General features: G+C 70.8%; 1 protein-coding gene across 1 annotated transcript in view; it reads left to right on the plus strand.

Annotated features, from left to right (window-relative positions):
* Window positions 1–770: 770 nt before the first annotated feature.
* The window catches only part of LOC309604236 (neurexin-2-like), a gene marked incomplete at both ends in the record, with an annotated part of 31,408 nt that continues 9,334 nt past the window's right edge, over window positions 771–22,844 (plus strand). The window contains 7 exons of the mRNA XM_082339166.1: window positions 771–2,883; window positions 8,876–9,177; window positions 10,933–10,956; window positions 16,743–16,904; window positions 18,245–18,665; window positions 20,280–20,663; window positions 21,129–21,332. Of these exons, the coding sequence (XP_082195292.1) occupies window positions 771–2,883; window positions 8,876–9,177; window positions 10,933–10,956; window positions 16,743–16,904; window positions 18,245–18,665; window positions 20,280–20,663; window positions 21,129–21,332 (3,610 nt within the window). The remainder of the gene's footprint in view (window positions 2,884–8,875; window positions 9,178–10,932; window positions 10,957–16,742; window positions 16,905–18,244; window positions 18,666–20,279; window positions 20,664–21,128; window positions 21,333–22,844) is intronic.

Here is a 22,844-nt window from a genome sequence, read left to right on the forward strand (position 1 = left end):
ACGTGTGTTGACAGGCGTGCACGGGGCCATGTGTGTGCACGGGGGGGGGCCGGGCCGGGGCACACGCGTGTGCAAGGGTGCAGACGTGCGCACGTGCGCGTGCGAGGCCGCGTTCGCGGGGCGGGGGTGCCCCCCCTCCCCCCCAGCCCTTCCCCTCCCCCGTGACCTTCAGGCGCCCGCAGGGACGGGGGGGGGGCCCAGGGGTCCGGGCGCCCCACCCCCACCCCCCCCACCCCCCCCGGGCTCCGGGCGCCCCCTCCCCCCGTTATCAGCCAGCAGAGATCAATAATTAATCCATTAATTAACGCGGGGGGGGGGGGGGCGCCTGGGTCCCCCGGGGGGTGGGGGGATGGGGGGGCCCCCTGGGATGGGGGGGAGGGGACGGGGATGGGGGGGGTCGCTGCTGTCACTCCGGCTCCCCCCCCCCGCAGGTGCAGCAGTTAACGTGATTGGCTAATTATGCGGCGCATGTTAATGAGCCCCATTACCCAATGGGGGGGGGGTTATAAATAACCCGGGCCCTCATTTGCATGATGCCGGCTCCCGGTTGCCGCGGTGACCGGCGCCCCCCTCCCCCATCGCGGGGGCGGGGGCGGGGTGGGGGCGGGGCGCCCTGACCTGGCTCTCCCCCAGGTGCCCACCGGACCCCGCCATGCTGTAGCCCCCCCCGGGGCCCACCCATGCGGCCGTGAGAGGACGGGGGTGGCCGGGCCCCCCAGGGCCCCCCCAGGGCCCCCGACGCGCCCAGCCTCCGCGGCCACCCAGGCGCCATGACCCCTCCGGAGGCCGAGGGCCACCTAGAGACTGAGGCCCACCGGGGCCCCGTGGCCACCGACGAAGGCTCCGTGGCCACCCAGGCCTCCGTGGCCACCGACGAAGGCTCCGTGGCCACCCAAGGCTCTGAGGACCACCTAGAGACTAAGGCCCACCGGGGCTCCGTGGCCACCGACGAAGGCTCCGTGGCCACCGACGAAGGCTCTGTGGCCACCCAGGCCTCCATGGCCGCCAACGAAGGCTCCGTGGCCACCAACGAAGGCTCCGTGGCCACCCAAGGCTCTGAGGACCACCTAGAGACTAAGGACCACTGGGGCACCGTGGCCACCAATGAAGGCTCCGTGGCCACCAATGAAGGCTCCGTGGCCACCAACAGAGGCTCCGTGGCCACCAACGAAGGCTCCGTGGCCACCCAAGGCTCTGAGGACCACCTAGAGACTAAGGCCCACTGGGGCACCGTGGCCACCAACGAAGGCTCCATGGCCACCAACGAAGGCTCCGTGGCCACCAACAGAGGCTCTGTGGCCACCAACGAAGGCTCCATGGCCACCCAAGGCTCTGAGGACCACCTAGAGACTGAGGCCCTCCGGGGCTCCGTGGCCACCGACGAAGGCTCCGTGGCCACCCAGGCCTCCATGGCCACCAACAGAGGCTCCGTGGCCACCAACGAAGGCTCCGTGGCCACCCAAGGCTCTGAGGACCACCTAGAGACGAAGGCCCCCCAGGGCCCCGTGCCCAACCGGGGCCCCGAGGGCCATCTAGAGACCAATGTCAATGGCGGCCCCACGGCCCGGTTGGACTTGAAGGGCCACCAAGGCTCCGTGGCCAACCGGGGCTCCCGGGACCACCTCGAGCCCGACCTCAGCGGCGGCCCCGTGGCCCGGTTGGACTTGAAGGCCCGCCACGGGGACTCCGAGGGCTATCCAGAGGCCAAGGTCAACCCAGGCCCCAGAGCCTGTCTGGACCCGGAGGGCCACCAGGGCTCCGTGGCCGACCAAGCCCGCGTGGAGGCCGAGGCCCGCCGCGGCCCCGCAGCCCCGCGGGTCCACGAAAGCCCGGCGGCCAGCCGGGGCCCCGCCGCCCGTCTGGAGGGCAAGGTCGAGCGCGGCCCCGTGGCCCGCCCGGTTCCGAAGGTCCCGCGAGACTCCGCGGCCGCCCGAGCCGCCAAGGACCACCCGGGGACCAAGGTCAACCAGAGCCCCGCGGCCCGTTTGGAGGCCAAGGTCAGCCCAGGCCCCCCGCCTTCTCCGGGCTCGGAGGTCCGCCGCGCGGCCGCCGGGTCCTGCCGGGCCGCCGCGGCCGCCGCGTCCCGTCCGTGTCCCCGCGTCCCCTCGGGCGCCCGCCTGGGCTTGGTGCTGCTGACGCTGGGGTCCCTGCTGCTCCCCGGGACCCGGGGGGCGGCGCTGGAGTTCGGGGGCGCCCCGGGCCAGTGGGCCCGCTACGGCCGCTGGGCGCCGGGGGCCGGTGGCCAGCTGAGCTTCAGCCTGAAGACCAACGTCTCGCGGGCGCTGCTGCTCTACCTGGACGACGGCGGCAACTGCGACTTCTTGGAGCTGCTGGTGGCCGAGGGGCGCCTTCGCCTCCGCTTCGCCATCGCCTGCGCCGAACCCGCCACCGTCCAGCCGCCGGCGGCGGTGAACGACGGCCGCTGGCACATGGTGCTCCTCACCCGGAACGCCCGCGAGACCGCTTTGGCCGTGGACGGGGAGGCGCGGGCGGCCGCCGTCCGCTCCAAGCGGGCCGAGATGGCGGTGGCCAGCGACCTCTTCGTAGGCGGGATCCCGCCCGACGTCCGCCTCTCGGCGCTGACGCTCAGCACCGTCAAGTACGAGGCGCCCTTCCGCGGCTGGTTGGCCAACCTGAAGGTGGGGGACGCGCCGGCGGCGCTGCTGGGCGCCCAGGGGGTGCGGGGCGAGGGGGAGGAGCGCTGCGCCCGCCACCCGCCCTGCGCCCACGGCGGCCGCTGCACCCTGCGCCGCGGAGAGCCCCGCTGCGACTGCGCCGGCACCGGCTACCGCGGGCCCTTCTGCGCCGAAGGTGAGGGCGGCGGGGGGCGCGCGGGGGCGCGGGGCGGGGGGGCGGGCGGCCGCCTCGCGTCCTCGCGCTCTTGTGTCTCTCCATGGCTTCGTGCCCTCGTGGCGTTGGACGTCTTCTTGGCATTGAATGCCTTCATGGCGTTGGACGCCTTCATGGCGTTGGACGCCTTCATGGCGTTGGACGTCCTCGTGGCGTTGGACGCCTTCATGGCGTTGGACGCCTTCATAGCGTTGGACGCCTTCATAGCGTTGGACGTCCTCGTGGCGTTGGACGCCTTCATGGCGTTGGACGCCTTCATAGCGTTGGACGTCCTTGTGGCGTTGGGCGCCTTCTTCGCGTTGGACGTCTTCTTGGCATTGAATGCCTTCGTGGCGTTGGGCGCCTTCATAGCGTTGGACGTCCTCGTGGCATTGGACGTCCTCATGGCGTTGGGCGCCTTCATGGCGTTGGACGTCTTCTTGGCATTGAATGCCTTCATGGCGTTGGACGTCCTCGTGGCGTTGGACGTCCTCGTGGCGTTGGACGCCTTCTTGGCGTTGCGTCCTTGTGTTCCTTCGTGTCTCTGCGCCTTCCTGGTGCCGCGCGTCCCCGCGCCCTTGTGCTTCTCCGTGTCTCTGCCTCCTCTTGGCGCCGGGCGTCTTCACGGCGTCGCGGCCTCGTGGTGCCGCGCGGCCTCGTGGTGCCGCGCGGCCTCGTGCTCCTCCAGCTCTTGGGCGTCTTCGCGGTGCCGCGTCCTTGCGTTGCTCCGTGCTTTCACCGCGTTGCACGGCCCCGTGGCGTGGTGTCCTTGTGCTCCGCCACGGCCTCGCCTCCCCCGGCGTTGCACGGCCTCGTGGCGTTGCACGCCCTCGTGCCTCTGCACGTCCCCTGTGTTTCTCCGTCTCGTCGTGCCCTTGCACGCCCTTGCACGCCCTCGTGCGAGGCGCCGAGGCCGGGGTGACCCTGGGGGCGGCGGCGGCGGTGGGGCGTGCCCCGGGTGCCGGGGTCCCTCGTGCGAGACGCCCCCTCGTGCGAGACACCCCCGGCGCGCGTCCCCGCCGGGGACCCGGAGACAACCGCCGGCGTTGCCATGGCGACAGCATCCTCCCAGGCCCGTTGCCAGGATGACGGTTGCCGGGGCTGCGGGGCCCCCCCCCCCACCCGCCCCGGGGATGGGTTGCCATGGCGACACCGGGGATGGGTTGCCATGGCGACGCCGGGGCGGTTGACCCGTTGCCAAGGCCGGTTGCCATGGAGACGGCCGGGCCGCCTGTCTCCCTGGCGACGGTTGCCGGGGCGCGGCGCCGCGGGGATGTTTTTCCCCCGTCCTTGAGGGGGGACGGGGACGGGGGGGGGGCGGGGGCTCCCGGGGGGGCGGGGGGGTCCCGTGGGCACGCGGCGGGGCGTGCGACCCCCCCCAGGCGTGCACGGGGCGTGCACGGGGCGTGCAAAGCCCGCTGGGGCCTGCGGCGGGGCGCGCAACCTCCGCCCGGGCGTGCAAAGCCCCGGGCTGCGTGCGACGCGGCCCTGGTGCAAGGCCCGGCCTCGTGCCCCGCTCCCCTCCCCCCGCCCCCCCCCAAGGTCAAGCCAAGGTCGCGGGGACCCCGGGGGCGGGGTGGGGTCACCGGGGCCGCGCACGAGGACGCGGGGGGTGCACGGGCCCCGCTCACTAACGCCTCTCCCCTTCCCCCCCTGCTCCCGCGCCCCCAGAGGAAGAACCCGCGGTGGAAGGTGAGGCGGGCGTGCAAGGGCGGGGGTGTGTGTGCAAGGGCTGGGGGGGTGTGTGTGCAAGGGCTGGGGGGTGTGTGTGCAAGGCTGGGGGGGCGTGCAAAGCCCAGCATCACACCCAGAGCCGGAGGGGTTTGCACCAGGCGGGGGGGGGTGTGTGAGCGGCTCAGCAGTCGTGCAAGGGGGGCGTGCGAAGGCCGGGGGTGTTTGTGCACAGAGCGGGGCCCCTGCAAAGCTCACGCCCGTGCAAGGCGCGGGGCTCGTGCAAGGCGCGGGGCTCGTGCAAGCCTCCCCGCGCGCGTGCCCGGCACGCGCCTGCGGCCGCGTCACCCGCCGCCCCCGGCCACGCCCCCCGGGCCGCTCGGCATGACGTCACCCCCGGGCAGCCCAATAGGAGGGCGGTATGCAAACAAGGGGGGGGGGGGCGCGCGTCTGGCGCGCTGCGGCTGGTGTGGGTGGGGCTATGCAAATGAAGGCGCGCCGACAGCCAATGGGGAGGCGGTATCAGGCTGCCGGGGATTGGGTGAGCTCTGCCCCGCCCCGCCGCGAGGGGCGGGGCTGGCGCGAGGAGCGCGCGGGACTGGGCACGGCGCGGGGGCAGCGCGAGGGGCGTGCAAGGGGCGGGGCTTGTGCGTTGCACGAGGGGCGGGGGTTGCGCGTTGCACGAGGGGCGTGCAAGGCGCGGGGGCGTGCAAGCAGCAGGGTTTGCACGGGGGCTGCGGAAAGAGCAGGGCTCGTGCACCGCACGGGGACGTGCAAGGAGCGGGATTTGTGCCTTGCACAAGGCCTTGTGCGACGCACGGGGGTGCGCGAGGGGCAGGGCTTGCATGGGGAGTGCGTGACACGCGGGCGTGCAAGGGGCAGGTTTACACCAGGGGCACGTGACGCACGGGGGCGTGCGAGGAGCAGGCTTGGCACGAGGGGCGTGCAAGGCACAGGGGTGTGCAAGGGGCAGGGGTTGTGCATTGCACGAGGTGTGTGCAAGGCGCGGGGGTGTGCAGGGGGCGGGGGTTGTGCATTGCACGAGGGGCGTGCAAGGCGCGGGGGTGTGCAAGGGGCAGGGGTTGTGCGTTGCACGAGGGGCGTGCAAAGCGCGGGGGTGTGCAAGGGGCAGGGGTTGTGCATTGCACGAGGGGCGTGCAAGGCGCGGGGGTGTGCAAGGGGCGGGGGTTGTGCATTGCACGAGGGGCGTGCAAGGCGCGGGGGTGTGCAAGGGGCAGGGGTTGTGCATTGCACGAGGGGCGTGCAAGGCGCGGGGGGTGTGCAAGGGGCGGGGGTTGTGCATTGCACGAGGGGCGTGCAAGGCGCGGGGGTGTGCAAGGGGCGGGCTTGCACGCGGGGCAGGCCGCGAAGCGGGGGCGTGCAAGGCCGCGTGCGTCGCACGAGGCCCCCGCGAGCCCCGGGGGGGTGGGGGTGGGGTCCCCGCGCGAGGGGGCGCCCCTCCCCCGCCCCCCCCGTGTCTCCATCCCCTCCCCCCCCCCCCCCGGCTTTTCCCCCCCAACCACAAAAAGGGGAAAAACCCGCGGGAAGGCGGCGGGTGGGGGAGGGGCGGCGCGGCCCCGCCCCCCCCGCGCCTGTCCCCGCCCCCCCCCGTGTCCGTGTCCCCGCCCCCCGGCATCGCCCGATGCCGTCACAAGTTAAAGCGCTTTAAGTTGTGACGCGGCCCGCGGTGACGCCACCCCCCCCCCGCCCCCCCCCCCGCTGTCGTCATCGGGCGCCGCGCGCCCGGGCTCGAGGCCTCCGGAGCTCCGGTTCCCCGCCCCCCCCCCCCCGCTTTCGTCATCGCGTCCCGGCCCCGCCCCTTTGCTGACTTCTCCCCTTTTCGGTCATTTCCCCTCTTTTCGCCCCTCCCCCCCCCGGTGACGCCCCGTGGCCGCCCCTCCCCCCGCACCGGCTTCCCGGTGTTTTACTTCCCGCTTTATTTCCCTCCGATTTGGGTCCCCCCCTCCCATGGCTTCCCCCCATTTCGCTTTTGGCCCTGTCGCCATCGTCCCCTTTTTTATTATTTTCCCCCGTTTCGATTAATTCCCGATTTGATTCTTTCCCGATTTGATTCTTTCCCGATTTGATTCTTTCCCGATTTGATTAATTCCCTTTTTCCGATTCTTTCCCTCTGCGCCGCTTCCCCCGACTTTGGTTTCCCCGAGCCCCTCCCCCCCTCCCCTCCCCCCGCTTTCCCGCACCCTTTTGCCGCCTTTCACAATTTGTGCTTTTTTTACCGCTGCCGCTTTTTTTGCCTTTTTTTGCCTTTTTTTTGCCTGTTTCGCTCTTTCCCCGGGTTCGCCTCCCCCTCCCCCCGGCTGCTTTCTCCCTTTGCTTTCTCCACCACTTTCCCTTTCTCCACCACTTTCCCTTTCTCTTCCCCCGCCACTTTCTCTTCCCCCGCCACTTTCCCTTTCTCCCGCCACTTTCCCTTTCTCTTGCCCTGCCACTTTCCCTTTCTCCCGCCACTTTCGCTTTCCCTTTCTCCCACCACTTTCCCTTTCTCCCGCCACTTTCCCTTTCTCTTCCCCTGCCACTTTCCCTTTCTCCCGCCACTTTCGCTTTCTCCCACCACTTTCGCTTTTCCCCGCCACTTTCCCTTTCTCTTCCCCTGCCACTTTCGCTTTCCCTTTCTCCCGCCACTTTCGCTTTCTCTTCCCCTGCCACTTTCCCTTTCTCCCACCACTTTCGCTTTCCCTTTCTCCCACCACTTTCGCTTTCCGCTGTTGTTTTGCTTTGGCTCCGCCCCCCCAAGGTCCCGCCCACCTGCGAGTCACCGGCCAAGGTAATGACGCGCCCCTCCCCCCGCGTGCCGTCGGGCCCCCCCCTCCCCCCATCGTCACCGTCATCATCATCGTCACCGTCATCATCATCGTCGTCGTCACCCCCGCCCCCCCGCCCCTCCCCCACATCGTGTCTGTGGCTCCTGCGACACGGGGGGGGAGGGGCGGCCACCTCGCACGGGGACGGGGGGGGGGAGGGGAGGGGGCGGGGGGAGGGGGCGGGGCGGCTCCTTGCACGAGGACCCCGGTGAGCGTGCGAGAGCCCCCCTCGCACGAGGACCCGGGGCCTCCTTGCACGAGCGCCCCCCCCCTCGCGCGGGGGTGCCCTCGCCCGGAGCCCCGGGGCGGCGCGCGGGCGCGTCCCTTCACACGCTCGTGTGCGAGGGCGGGCGCCCCCGGGCCCGCGCACGCCCGTGCACGCGCGCGGGCCCCCCTAACGCCCCCCTCCCCCAGGGCCCGCCGAGGTCGCCGAGGGGGGGCCCGGCCGCGGCGCCGGCGAGACCCTGCAGGCCGCCAAAGGTCAGTGCCGGCGCGGCCCCCGGGGCGGGGCCCCCGCGCGAGGCCCCCATGCAAAGCCCCCGTTGCAGCGTCCCCGCGCGAGGCCCCCATGCAAAGCCCCCGTTGCAGGGTTCCCCATCGCAAGACTCGGGTGCAAGGTCCCCGTTGCAAAGCCCCCGTTGCAACGTCCCCGTTGCAAAGCCGCTGTTGCGCCGTCCCGTTGCAACGTCCCCGTTGCAACGTCCCCGTTGCAAAGCCGCTGTTGCGCCGTCCCGTTGCAAAGCCCCCGTTGCAACGTCCCCGTTGCAAGCCCCTGTTGCAAGGTTCCCTTGCAACGCCCCCGTTGCAACATCGCCATTGCAACGTCCCCATGGCGAAGTCCCCGTTGCAAGCCCCTGTTGCAACGTCCCCATTGCCAGGTCCCATGCAGGATCCTGTTGCAAGTTCCCCGTGCAAGATCCCGTGCAAGCCCCGTTGCAAGGTCCCCGTTGCAACGTCGCCATGCGTGCCCCCATTGCAAGGTCCCCGTTGCAATGTCCCCACTGCAAAGTCCCCGTCGCAAAGCCCCCGTTGCGATGTCCCCGTCGCAATGTCCCCATGCGTGTCCTCATTGCGAGGTCCCCGTTGCAAGGTCCCTGTTGCAACGTCGCCATGCATGCCCCCGTTGCAAAGCCCCCGTTGCAATGTCCCCACTGCAAAGTCCCCGTTGCAACGTCCCCGTTGCAACGTCCCCGTCGCAATGTCCCCATGCGTGTCCCAGTTGCGAGGTCCCTGTCACAAAGTCCCCGTTGCAAGGTCCCTGTTGCAACGTCGCCATGCATGCCCCCGTCGCGAGGTCCCCGTCGTGAGGTCCCCGTCGCGAGGTCCCCGTTGCGAGGTCCCTGTCGCAATGTCCCCGTTGCAAGGTCCCTGTTGCAACGTCGCCATGCATGCCCCCGTTGCAAAGCCCCCACTGCAAAGCCACCACTGCAAAGCCCCCGTTGCGAGGTCCCCGTCGCAACGTCCCCGTCGCAAAGCCCCCGTCGCGAGGTCCCCGCCGCGCTCCCCGTTGCGAGCCGCCGCCGGCCCCCCTCGCTGACGCGCGGTCCCCGCAGGCCGGGAGGAGTACGTGGCCACCTTCAAGGGCAACGAGTTCTTCTGCTACGACCTGTCCCACAACCCCATCCAGAGCAGCACGGACGAGCTGACGCTCTCCTTCCGCACGCTGCAGCGCAACGGGCTGCTGCTGCACACCGGCAAGTCGGCCGACTACGTCAACCTCTCGCTGAAGAGCGGCGCCGTCTGGCTCGTCATCAACCTGGGCTCCGGCGCCTTCGAGGCGCTGGTGGAGCCCGTCAACGGCAAGTTCAACGACAACGACTGGCACGACATCCGCGTCACCCGCAACCTGCGCCAGGTAGGGCCGGGGGAGGGGGGCGCGGCGGGGGAGGGGGGCCGAGCCCCAGCTGGGGGTGCTGGGAGCACTGGGCGCCACAGTCAGCTCCCCAGCTGGCAGCACTGGGAGCACTGGGCGCCGCAGTCAGCTCCCCAGCTGGCAGCACTGGGAGCACTGGTTGCCTCGGTCAGCTCCCCAGCTGGGAGCACTGGGCGCCACCATCAGCTCCCCAACTGGGAGCACTGGTTGCCTTGGTCAGCTCCCTAACTGGGAGCACTGGGCACCGCTGTTAGCTACCCAACTGGGAGCACTGGTAGCACTGGTTACCTTGGTCAGCTCCCCAACTGGGAGGACTGGGTGCCGCGGTCAGCTACCCAGCTGGGAGCACTGGGCACTGCAGTCAGCTCCCCAACTGGGAGCACTGGGAGCACTGGTTGCCTTGGTCAGCTCCCCAACTGGGAGCACTGGGCACCGCGGTCAGCTCCCCAACTGGGGACACTGGGTACCTTGGACAGCTCCCCAACTGGAGCACTGGTTGCCTTGGGCAGCTCCCCAACTGGGAGCACTGGGAGCACTGGGTACCTTGGACAGCTCCCCAACTGGAGCACTGGTTGCCTTGGGCAGCTCCCCAACTGGGAGCACTGGGAGCACTGGGTACCTTGGACAGCTCCTCAACTGGGAGCATTGGGTACCTTGGACAGCTCCCCAACTGGGAGCACTGGGAACTTTGGTCAACTACCCAACTGGGAGCACTGGGAGCACTGGGTACTTTGGTCAGTTCCCCAACTGGGAGCACTGGGTACCTTGGACAACTGCTCAACTGGGAGTGCTGGGAGCACTGGGCACCTGGGTCAGCTCCCCAACTGGGGAGTGCTGGACACCTTGATCCATGCCACAACTGGGATCACTGGGTGCTGGGGTCAACACTCCCACTGGGAGCACTGGGCACGTTGGTCAGCTCCCCAACTGGGGGTCCTGGATGCTTGGGGCTGCTCCCCAACTGGGAGCACTGGGCGGCTTGGGCAGCTACCCAACTGGGAGTGATGGACACCGTGGGCTGCTCCCCAACTGGGAGCACTGGGCGGCTTGGGCAGCTACCCAACTGGGAGTGATGGACACCGTGGGCTGCTCCCCAACTGGGAGCACTGGGCGGCTTGGGCAGCTACCCAACTGGGAGTGATGGACACCGTGGGCTGCTCCCCAACTGGGAGCACTGGGCGGCTTGGGCAGCTACCCAACTGGGAGTGATGGACACCGTGGGCTGCTCCCCAACTGGGAGCACTGGGCGGCTTGGGCAGCTACCCAACTGGGAGTACTGGACACCGGGGTCGGCTCCCCAACTGGGAGCACCAGACACCTTGGTCCGGTACCCGACTGGGAGCGCTGGATGCTGGGGTCTGCTCCCTAACTGGGAGCACTGGTTCCTTGCTCCGGCCCCCAACCGGGCGCCCCGGACGCGGGGGGTGGGGGGAGGGGGGTGCCCGCGCCCCCCTCCCCCTCTAACGACTCCGCTTCTCGCCCCCGAAGGTGGGCGCAGCCCCCCCACCCCCACCCCCCCCGTGCAACACCCCCCCCCCCCGTGCGACGCCCCTCCCCCTCTGTGTGTGCGCGTGCGACTAACACGCTTACCGCCGCCGGGGCCCCCCCCCCACTAACCTCCCCGCCCCCCACTAATCCCGGGGGGGCCCCCCCCGCCCCCAGAAGCCCTCGCCTTGCCCCGAAGCGGCCCGGTCACTCTTTGCTGTGTTCTGTCCCTCCTCGGCTCCCGGCGCCCAGCACGCGGGGATCGGACACGCTATGGTAAACACTCTGCACTACCTGGTAGCTATCACTTCTTCTTCCTCCCGCCGCCGCCGCGGCCCCGCGGGGCCAACCCGCGGGCTTTCGGGGCCGTCGGACGCCACCCTCCGCGCGCGGCCTGGCCTCGGCTCCCCCAGCCCCGAACCAGTGGGTTTCCCCCCCAAAATCCCTGCCCTGGGGAGGGGAGGGGCGGGGGGGTGATGTGGGGTGTCCCGCTCGCCCCCCCTCACCCCGCTTTGGGAGGAATTCCTGGGATTTGGGGCGGTTGGCCGCCCGCCCGCCGTAGGCAGAGAGGCCTCGGCTCCCCGACGCCGAAAGCGGCCCCTTTCCCCCCAAAACGCCTGCCCGGGGCGGGAGGGGCGGCCCCTCCCCGGGGTGAGGGGGTCCCGAGCCCCGCCTTTTGGGGCGAATGCTTGGGATTCGGGGCCGCCGGGTCCCCCCCGCCGCCAAAGCCGGCCGGGGACCCCCAGCCCGCCCGGGGGTGCCTCCCCCCCCCGCAGGGCGCCGGGGGCCCAGCCCCACTTTTTGGGGGGATTCCTTGGGATTTGGGGCGACCTCGTGCCGCCCCCCCCCCCCCCCCCGCAGCCAGGCCTCGGCTCCCGACCCCCAAAGCAGCCGCTTTCACCCCAAAGCCCCGCGGGCTCGAGGGGGGCCCTTTTTCCGGGGGGGGGCTGACGCGAGGCCCCCCCCTTTTGGGGCAATTTCTTGGCATTTTGGTCCAGCCGCCGCCCCCTCCCCTCGCGGGCAGCCGGGCCCGGGCCCCCCGGCCCCAGAGCAGCCGCTTTCCCCCCAAACCCCAGGCTGGGGCGGGGGGCGGGGGGAGTTCTGGGGTTGGGTGCCCCCTCCCCGAATCGAGGACGGAAACGGCGTTTTCAGGACAAGCCCGTGGGCAGCTGCCCCCCCCCCCCCGCCCGCCCCCCCCCCCGCGCAGGCAGCGGGGCCCCCCCCGCCCCCCCCCGGATCGGGCCCCGCTGCCTGCGCCGGAGCCCTCGCACGGCTTTGCACGCCTTCGCACGGCCCCGCACGGCTCACTAACACTGTGTCCCCCGGCCTTCCTCCTCCTCCTCCTCCTCCTCCTCCCCCCCCCCCCGTCCCCGTCCCCCACCCATGGGTGCCGCTGGCGGAGCACCGGGGCCGGCACCGCTGCGGGGTGGGTGCTGGTGTGCAAGGTGCGGGGGGGGTGTGCGTGCACGGCTGTGCATTGGTGCAAGGTGTGTGTGCATGCACAGGTGTGCGTTGGTGCAGGGTGTGTGTGCATGCACGGCTGTGCATTGGTGCAAGGTGCAGGCTGTGTGTGCGTGCACGGCTGTGCATTGGTGCAAGGTGCAGGCTGTGTGTGTGTGCCCAGGTGTGCGCTGGTGCAGGGTGTGTGTGCATGCACGGCTGTGCGTTGGTGCAAGGTGCAGGCTGTGTGTGCGTGCCCAGGTGTGCATTGGTGCAGGGTGTGTGTGCATGCACGGCTGTGCGTTGGTGCAAGGTGCAGGCTGTGTGTGCGTGCCCAGGTGTGCATTGGTGCAGGGTGTGTGTGCATGCACGGCTGTGCATTGGTGCAAGGTGCAGGCTGTGTGTGCGTGCCCAGGTGTGCATTGGTGCAGGGTGTGTGTGCATGCACGGCTGTGCATTGGTGCAAGGTGCAGGCTGTGTGTGCGTGCCCAGGAGTGCGTTGGTGCAAGGTGTGTGTGCGCGCACGGCTGTGCGTTGGTGCAAGGTGCAGGCTGTGTGTGCGTGCCCAGGTGTGCGTTGGTGCAGGGTGTGTGTGCATGCACGGCTGTGCATTGGTGCAAGGTGCAGGCTGTGTGTGCGTGCCCAGGTGTGCGCTGGTGCAGGGTGTGTGTGCATGCACGGCTGTGCGTTGGTGCAAGGTGCAGGCTGTGTGTGCGTGCCCAGGTGTGCGCTGGTGCAGGGTGTGTGTGCATGCACGGGTGTGCGTTGGTGCAAGGTGCAGGCTGTGTGTGCGTGCCCAGGTGTGCATTGGTGCAGGGTGTGTGTGCATGCACGGCTGTGCATTGGTGCAAGGTGCAGGCTGTGTGTGCGTGCCCAGGTGTGCGCTGGTGCAGGGTGTGTGTGCATGCACGGGTGTGCATTGGTGCAAGGTGCAGGCTGTGTGTGCGTGCCCAGGTGTGTGTTGGTGCAAGGTGCAGGATGGGGGAGTGTGCATGCACGGCTGTGCATTGGTGCAAGGTCTGTGCGGGGTGTGTGTGCGTGCCCAGGAGTGCGTTGGTGCAGGGTGTGTGTGCGTGCATGGCTGTGCATTGGTGCAAGGTGCAGGCTGTGTGTGCGTGCCCAGGTGTGCGTTGGTGCAGGGTGTGTGTGCGTGCATGGCTGTGCATTGGTGCAAGGTGCAGGCTGTGTGTGCGTGCCCAGGTGTGTGTTGGTGCAAGGTGCAGGATGGGGGAGTGTGCATGCACGGCTGTGCATTGGTGCAAGGTCTGTGCGGGGTGTGTGTGCGTGCCCAGGAGTGCGTTGGTGCAGGGTGTGTGTGCGTGCATGGCTGTGCATTGGTGCAAGGTGCAGGCTGTGTGTGCGTGCCCAGGAGTGCGTTGGTGCAGGGTGTGTGTGCGTGCACGGGTGTGCGTTGGTGCAGGGTGTGTGTGCGTGCACGGCTGTGTATTGGTGCAAGGTGCAGGCTGTGTGTGCGTGCCCAGGAGTGCGTTGGTGCAAGGTGTGTGTGCGCGCACGGCTGTGCATTGGTGCAAGGTCTGTGCAGGGGGTGTGTGTGTGTGTGTGCACGGGTGTACGCGTTGGTGCAAGGTGCAGGCTGTGTGTGCGTGCCCAGGAGTGCGTTGGTGCAAGGTGTGTGTGTGTGCACGGGTGTACGCGTTGGTGCAAGGTGCAGGCTGTGTGTGCGTGCCCAGGTGTGCGTTGGTGCAAGGTTGGGGCCGGGGCTGCGTGTGCCCACGTGTGCACTCGTGCGAGGGTCACGCTGGGCCGTGCAAGCGTCCGTGTGCAGGTGCGCATCCGTGCAAGCCCAGCCCGGGGCGCGTGTGCGCACGAGCGTGCATCAGCGTGTGCTCACAGCCCGTGCGTGTGCGCTCACGCGCGTGTGCAAACTCCCTCCCGGGGCCCCGGTGCTCCCGCCGTCCCCGCTGTCCCCGCACGCCCGCGTGCACGGCTCCTCGCACGCCTGCTCCCACCCTCGCCCGCCCTCGCACGCCCTCGCACGCCCGCGCCCGCCCTCGCACGCCCTCGCACGCCCTCGCACGCCCGCGCGCGCGCTGAGCCCCACTAACAGCCATTTTTCTGTCTGAGCTTGGTTCTGTCTGAGGACCCCCAAAACTCGTTACTAACCCAGCCCCGCCCCGGTGTCACCCCTCGGTGTCACCCTGTCCCCCCCCCGCCCCTCCCCACCTTGTCCCCCATCCCCCCCCCCCCCCATTGCCACCCCCTCCCCATCGTCCCCTCGTCCCCATGTCCCCCAGGGCCACCCCATCATCACCCCCTCCCCATGTCCCTTAGGGCCACCTCGTCCCTGAGGTCCCCTAGGGCCACCCCGTCCCCATCCCCCCCGCATCCCCATCGTCACCCCCTCCCCATCATCACCCCCTCCCCATGTCCCTTAGGGCCACCCCGTCCCCATCGTCCCCATGTCCCCCAAGGCCACCCCATCATCACCCCTTCCCCATCGTCACCCCCTCCCCTTGTCCCTTAGGGCCACCACGTCCCCTCGTCCCCTCATCCCCTTGTCCCCTTGTCCCCCAGGGCCACCCCCTCCCCTTGTCCCTCAGGGCCACCCCATCGTCACCCCCTCCCCATCGTCACCCCCTCCCCTTGTCCCTTAGGTCCCCCAGAGCCACCCCATCGCCCCCCCGTCCCCATGTCCCCCAGGGCCACCCTGTCCCCATGTCCCCTCGTCCCCGTGTCCCCCAGGGCCACCCTGTCCCCATGTCCCCCCGTCCCCTTGTCCCCCAGGGCCACCCCCTCCCCTTGTCCCTTAGGGCCACCCCCTCCCCTTGTTCCCCAGGGCCACCCCATCCCCATCATCCCCATCGTCACCCCCTCCCCATGTCCCTTAGGTCCCCCAGGGCCACCCCATCGTCACCCCCTCCCCTTGTCCCCCAGGGCCACCCTGTCCCCATGTCCCCTCGTCCCCGTGTCCCCCAGGGCCACCCCATCGCCCCCCTGTCCCCATTGCCCCCCCGTCCCCATGTCCCCCAGGGCCACCCCATCATCACCCATCCCCATGTCCCTTAGGTCCCCCAGAGACCCCCCGTCCCCCCCATGTCCCCCAGGGCCACCCCATCGCCCCCCTGTCCCCATCGCCCCCCCGTCCCTTCGGTCCCCCAGGGCCCCCCCGTCCCCACGGCCGCCCTGGGGGGCTCGGGGGGGGGGGGGGAAGGGGGGATTGGGGGGGCCCCGGGCGCCGGGGTCACGGGGGGCTTTGGGGGGTGCAGACCCTCGGGGGACCCCAGACCCTCGGGGGGCCCCGGCGCCCGGGCTGCGCCCCCCAGGTGCGGGCACTCAGGGGCGGGGGCGCCTCCTCACCTGCCGCTAATGAGCCCTAATGAGCCCTAATGAGCCCCCGCGAGCCCTAACGAGCCCCCGCGAGCCCTAACGAGCCCTAATGAGCCCTAACGAGCCCTAACGAGCCCTAACGAGCCCTAACGAGCCCCCGCGAGCCCTAACGAGCCCCCGCGAGCCCCCGGGCGCGGCTGGGCCCGGAGGAGGAGGAGGAGGAGGAAGAGGCGGCGAAGGGCCGGGGCCGCAGCCGGAGGGGGGGTCCCGCACGCCGGGGTCCCGCACGCCGGGGTCCCCGCAGGGAGGAGGCGGGTAGGTGGGGGGCGAGGGGACCCCGGGGGGGTGGTGGGGGGGGGCGGCAGGAGCTGGGGGGTCCCCGCCCCCCCCGGCACCCAGCCGGGTCCCGTATCTGTGCCCAGGGGCACCCTTGGGACCCCCCCCCCCCCCCCGCCCCGTGGGTGCCGCTGCCCCCCAGGCGCCCCCCAGACCCCCCCCGCCCCTCCCCCCCCCGCTGCTGCCCCTGTTGCCCCCCCATTACGGCCCCTTTGCCCCCCCATCGCCTCCTCCTGCCCCCCGTTGTCCCCCATCCTATTCCCCCATCGCCCCCCCGTCCCCATTGCCCCTTGTCCCCCCCTTGTCCCCCTTTTGCCCCCCCCATTGCCCCCCATCGTCCCTATCGCCCCCCATTGCCCCCCATCATCCCTATTGCCCCCCATTGCCCCCCATCGTTTCTGTTGCCCCTCACTGCCCCCCATCATCCCTATCGCCCCCCCTTGTCCCCCTTTTGCCCCCCCATCATCCCTATCGCCCCCCATTGCCCCCCATCATCCCTATTGCCCCCCCCTTTGCCCCCCATCGTTTCTATTGGCTCTCACTGCCCCCCATCATCCCTGTCGCCCCCCCTTGTCCCCCTTTGCCCCCCCATCGTCCCCTATTGGCCCCCCATCGTCCCTATTGCCCCCCTTTGCCTCCCATCATCCCTATTGCCCCCCCTTGCCCCCCTTTTGCCCCCCATCGTCCCTATTGCCCCTCACTGCCCCCCCATCGTCCCCTTTGCCCCCTATTGCCCCCCTTTGCCCCCCCATTGTCCCTATTGCCCCCCTTTGCCTCCCATCGTCCCTACTGTCCCCCCTTGCCCCCCCTTTGCCCCCCCATCGTCCCTATTACCCCTCACTGCCCCCCCCATAATCACTCCCAGCCTCCCGGGTCGTCCCCCCCCGCCCCTTTTGGGGTCCCCCCCGCCCCTTTTGGGGTCCCCCTCCCCAGACACAGAAATGGCTGCGGCGGGCGGGCGGGGGCCCCCGCTGAGGCCGGGCGCGCTCGTGCCGCAGGTGACGATCTCGGTGGACGGGATCCTGACGACGACGGGGTACACGCAGGAGGACTACACCATGCTGGGCTCCGACGACTTCTTCTACGTGGGGGGGTCCCCCAACACCGCCGACCTCCCCGGCTCCCCCGTCAGCAACAACTTCATGGGCTGCCTCAAGGACGTGAGCGCCGGGGCGGGGGCGCGGGGGCGTCGTGGGGTGCACGGGGACATCATGGGGTGCACGGGGACATGGAGCACTGGGGAGCATGGGGACACAGGGACATGGGGCGCACGGGGACATCATGGGGTGCGTGGGGACATGGGGTGCATGGGGACATCATGGGGTGCGTGGGGACACAGGGACATGGGGTGCACGGGGACATCATGGGGCGCACGGGGACATCATGGGGTGCGTGGGGACATGGGGTGCATGGGGACATCATGGGGTGCGTGGGGACACAGGGACATGGGGTGCACGGGGACATCATGGGGCGCACGGGGACATGGAGCACTGGGGTGCATGGGGATGTCATGGGGAGCATGGGGACATCATGGGGTGCATGGGGACATGGAGCACTGGGGAGCACGGGGACATGGGGACATGGGGCGCATGGGGATGTCATGGGGAGCACGGGGACACAGGGACATCATGGGGTGCACGGGGACATCATGGGGTGCACGGGGTGCACGGGGACATCATGGGGTGCATGGGGACGTCATGGGGAGCATGGGGTGCACGGGGACATCATGGGGTGCACAGGGACATGGGGACATCATGGGGTGCATGGGGACACAGGGACATGGGGTGCATGGGGCATCGTGGGGGACATGGGGGACATGGGGTGCATGGGGACACGGGGTGCTCGGGGAGGTAGAGCACTGGGGTGCATGGGGACATAGGATGCATGGGGATACAGGGACACAGGGACATGGGGTGCACGGGGACATCATGGGGTGCGTGGGGGCACGGAGCACCGGGGAGCATGGGGACACAGGGACATGGGGTGCACGGGGACATCATGGGGTGCGTGGGGATATGGAGCACTGGGGTGCATGGGGACACAGGGACGTGGGGTGCATGGGGACATCATGGGGTGCCTGGGGACGTGGGGTGCCTTGGGGACACGTGCATGGGGACACAGGGACGTGGAGCACCAGGGTGCTTGGGGACACAGAGCACCGGGGTGCATGGGGACATAGGATGCATGGGGACACAGGGACACAGGGACATGGGGTGCATGGGGGCACGGAGCCCCGGGGTGCATGGGGACATGGGGACACAGGGCCACAGTGGGCACAAGGACACCGGGGTGTGTGGGGACCCGGGGTGCATGGGGACATGGGGACACAGGGCCACGGTGGGCACGAGGACACTGGAGACACGGGGACGGGGGGTGCGGAGGGACGGGGGGCGCATGGGGGCACGGAGACACGGGGCCACGGCGGGCGCAGGGACGTGGGCGCACGGGGCCACGGGGCGCAGCGGGACGGGGGTGCCCACGGGACGCCCCTTCCCCCCAGGTGGTCTACAAGAACAACGACTTCAAGCTGGAGCTGTCGCGCCTGGCGCAGGAGGGCGACGGGCGGGTGACGCTGCACGGGGCCCTGCTCTTCCGCTGCGAGGCCGTGGCCGCGCTGGAGCCCGTCACCTTCGGGACGCCTCAGGCCTTCCTGACGCTGCCGGCCTGGCAGGCGGCGCGCGCCGGCTCCGTCTCCTTCGACTTCCGAACCACCGAAGCCAACGGGCTCCTGCTCTTCGCCCAGGGGCGGCCGCAGGGCCCCGGCCACCCCCGGCCCGACTACTTCGCCCTGGAGCTGCTGGACGGGCACCTCTACCTGCTGCTGGACATGGGCTCCGGCGGCATCAAGGTGCGCGCCAGCGCCCGCAAGGTCACCGACGGCGAGTGGTGCCACGTGGACGTGCAGCGGGACGGGAGGAAAGGTGAGGGGGCGAGGGCCGAGGGGCGGGGGCAAAGGGGTGCGTGCACGGGGGGTCCGGAGGCGTGCGACGGCGTGGGCGTGCGACGGTGTGTGCATGCACGGGGGGTCTGGAGGCGTGCGACGGTGTGGGCGTGCACGGGGGGCCCGGAGGCGTGCGACGGCGTGGGCGTGCGACGGTGTGCGTGCATGGGGGGTCCGGAGGCGTGCAACGGCGTGGGCGTGCGACGGTGTGCATGCACGGGGGGTCTGGAGGCGTGCGACGGCGTGGGCGTGCGACGGTGTGTGCATGCACGGGGGGTCTGGAGGCGTGCGACGGCGTGGGCATGCGACGGTGTGGGCGTGCACGGGGGGTCTGGAGGCGTGCGACAGTGTGGGCATGCATGGGGGGTCTGGAGGCGTGCGACGGCGTGGGCGTGCGACGGTGTGTGTGTGCATGGTGGGTCTGGAGGCGTGCGACAGTGTGGGCATGCATGGGGGGTCTGGAGGCGTGCGACGGCGTGGGCGTGCGACGGTGTGGGCGTGCACGGGGGGTCTGGAGGCGTGCGACTGTGGGCGTGTGACGGTGTGGGTGTGCACGGGGGGTCTGGAGGCATGCGAGGGTGTGGGTGTGCACAGTTGTTCTGGAGGCGTGCAGGGGGGTGTGTGCGCACGGGGGGTCTGGAGGCGTGCAAGGGGGTGTGGGTGCAGGGAGGGTTTGCAAGCACGCAAGGGTGTTGGTGCACGGAGAGGCGGTGGGTGCAAACCGGCTGCATGTATGGAGGGTTCGCAGGTGTGCAAGGGTGAGAGGTGGGCGCAAAGGTTGCGTTCGTGGGGGTTTGCACACCTGCGGGGGTGTTTGTGCACGGAGAGGGCAGAGTGCAAGTGGGGCGCGTGCACGGGGGGGTTGCAGGTGTGCAAGGGTGTTGGCGCGCAGAGGGGTGGCGGGTGCAAAGGGCGTCTGTGCGTGGGGGTTTGCACGCGTGCAAATGGCGCCCGCGGGTCTGTGCACGGCGGGGGTGGGTGTGCGCGGGGCGGCCCTGGAGCCCCCGCGGTGCCCGTGTCCCCGTGCGCCCGGTGATGCCGTGTGTGGCCGCGTGTCCCTGTTGTCCCCCCGTGGTGCCGTGCATCCCTGCGTCCCCACGGTGCCGTGCACCCCCAGTGTCCCCCCATGACCCCTGGTGTCCCCATGGTGCCACCCGCCCGTGTCCCCTGGTGTCCCCACGGTGCCGTGCACCCCCTGCACCCCCAGTGTCCCTCCGTGTCCCCATGGTGCCACCCACTCGTGTCCCCTGGTGTCCCCATGGTGCTCTGCACCCCCATGTCCCCTGGTGACCCATGGTGCCACCCACCTGTGTCCCCATGGTGCCGTGCACCCCCTGCACCCCCAGTGTCCCCTGGTGCCCCCACGGTGCCGTGCACCCCCTGCACCCCCAGTGTCCCCTGGTGCCCCCATGGTGCTCTGCACCCCCTGCACCCCCAGTGTCCCCCCGTGTCCCCATGGTGCCCTGCACCCCCGTGTCCCCTGGTGTCCCCATGGTGCCACCCGCTCGTGTCCCCTGGTGCCCCCCCGGTGCCGTTGCACCCCCGTGTCCCCCCGCGGCGCCGTGCACCCCAACGTCCCCTGCCGTCCCCCCAGGCTCGGTGTCGGTGAACAGCCGCAGCACCCCCTTCCTGGCGAGCGGCGAGAGCGAGGTGCTGGACCTGGACTCGGAGCTTTACCTGGGGGGGCTCCCCGAGGGGCGGCCGGGCCCCCCGCTGCCCCCCGAGCTCTGGACGGCCTTTCTGCGCTACGGCTACGTGGGCTGCGTCCGCGACCTCTTCGTCAACGGCCGCAGCCAGGACGTGCGGCGGCTGGCGGAGGCCCAGGCCGCCCCGGGGGTCACCCCCTTCTGCGCCCGCGAGCCCCCCCGGCACTGCGCCAGCGGGCCCTGCCGCAACGGGGGGCTCTGCCGCGAGGGCTGGAACCGCTTCATCTGCGACTGCCTCGGCACCGGCTACCTGGGACCCCGCTGCGAGACCGGTGGGTGGCAGCCCCCCGTGGGCGCCCGGGGCCCCCGGGGGGGGCAGCCCTGGGGAGGGGGTCCCCAGGCACTTGAGACCCCTGGGGAAGGGGGCACCCGGATGCCTGGGGGTGCCCCAGGGAGAGGTGGGAGCATCCGGGTGCCCCCGGACGCCCGGGTCCCCCGGGGGGCGGCCGTGGCAAAGGGGACACCCGGGTGCCTGGGACCCTTGGGGAAGGGGGTGCCTGGGTGCCCCCCCGGATGCCTGGGTCCCCCCAGGGGGTTGGGGGGCAGCCCCTAGGGAGGGGACCCCCCCTTGGATGCCTGGGGTCCCCCCCGATGCAGGGGAGGGTGCCCAGGTGCCTGGGGGTCCCCTGAACGCCTGGGTCCCCCGGCGAAGCGGGGGTACTGGGACGCCCGGGTCCCCTGGGGGTGGGGGTGCCCCCCGCCCGCCCGGCTCCGTGGTGACGGGGGTCCCCCCGCAGAGGCGGCGGTGCTGAGCTACGACGGCAGCATGTACCTGAAGGTCCTGGTGCCGGGGGCGGCGCAGACGGAGGCGGAGGACGTGGCCCTGCGCTTCATGTCGCCCCGCGCCTACGGCCTGGTCCTGGCCACCACCTCCCGCCAGTCGGCCGACACCCTGCGCCTCGAGCTGGACGGGGGGCGCATGAAGCTCACCGTCAACCTGGGTGAGCCCCCCGGCACCCCCCGGGCCCCGAAACGGTCCCCCAAGTCATGCCCGGCGCCCCGAAACGGTGCCCGAGTCGGTTCTCGTGATCCCAAACCCGTCCCCGAAGCGATGCTCAAGTTGATGCCCGGGACCCCAAAACGATCCCCAAAATGATGCTCCGGTCGGTGCCTGGGACCCCAAAACGGTGCCCAGGTCCCCAAAACGATCCCCAAAGTGATGCTCCAGTCGGTGCCTGGGACCCCAACACGGTGCCCAGGTCCCCAAAACGATCCCCAAAGTGATGCTCCAGTCGGTGCCTGGGACCCCAACACGGTGCCCAGGTCCCCAAAACGATCCCCAAAATGATGCTCCGGTCGGTGCCTGGGACCCCAACACGGTGCCCAGGTCCCCAAAACGATCCCCAAAGTGATGCTCCAGTCGGTGCCTGGGACCCCAAAGCTGTGCCCAAAACGGCGCTCAAGTCAGCGCCCGTGGCCCCAAAATGGTCCCCAAATGATGCCTGTGGCCCCAAAACGGTGCCCAGGTCCCCAAAATCCCTCCCGAGACCCCAGACGGCACCCTACCCCCATGGTGCTTCTGGGCCCCCCCAAACCCAGGCACCTGGGACCCCCGGCACCGGAGCCGACTCGGGCACCCGCATCCCCCCCAGGTCCCTCCCCCCCCCCCCCCCCCCCCCGGGTTTGGAGCCTTCGTGACCCCCCCGCTGCCGCTTGGGGCATGGCGCCGGGACCCCCCGAGGGGCTGGGGATCCCCCCGAGGGATCGGGGATCCCCCCTGCAGCCCCGTCCCTTGTGGGCAGACCCCCGTGGGGCTGCAGGTCCTTTGTGGGGTCGGGGACCCCCCAGTGGTGTTGGAGACCCCCCAGGGGGTTGGGGGTCCCCCCTGCAGCCCCACAGCACTGGGGGCCCCCCAAGGGGTCGGGGACCCCTGGATGGTACTGGGGATCCCCCCAGGTTTGGGGATCCCCCCATGGGGCTGGGGTCCCCCCTGCAGCCCCACAGCACTGGGGACCCCCCCATGGGGCTGCAGCCCCTCTGCAGGGTTGGGGCCCCCCCCTGTGGGATCGGGGCCCCCCCCGGGTCCCGGCGTGTTTGCCCCCACCCCGCCCCGCAGCGGTTGACGAGGGGGGGCCCAGCCCTGGGGCGCCGGATCCCCCCGGATCCCCCGGGATCCCCCGTGCCCCCCCCCGGGCTGGGCCCTGCCAGGTGGCCGGGATCCCCCTGCGAGGTGCCTCCACCCCCCGAGACCCCCAGACCCCCCCGGCACAGCCCAGGTGCCCGTCCCAGTCCCATCCCAGCGCTGGTCCCCATCCCATCCTATTCCCATCCCATTCCCAGTCCCCCATCCTGTCCCAGTCCCGGTCTCCATCCCACTCCCTGTCCCAGTCCCATCCGATTCCCATCCCAGTCCTGGTCCCGGTCCCCATCTCCATCCCAATCCCCGTCCTGGTCCCCATCCCAGCCCTCTCCCTGTCCCGTCCTAGTCCCGGTCCCCATCTCCATCCCAGCCC

The sequence above is a fragment of the Platalea leucorodia genome (assembly GCF_965183815.1).
Source record: "Platalea leucorodia genome assembly, contig: HAP1_HAP1_SCAFFOLD_497, whole genome shotgun sequence".
Lineage (NCBI taxonomy): Eukaryota > Metazoa > Chordata > Aves > Pelecaniformes > Threskiornithidae > Platalea > Platalea leucorodia.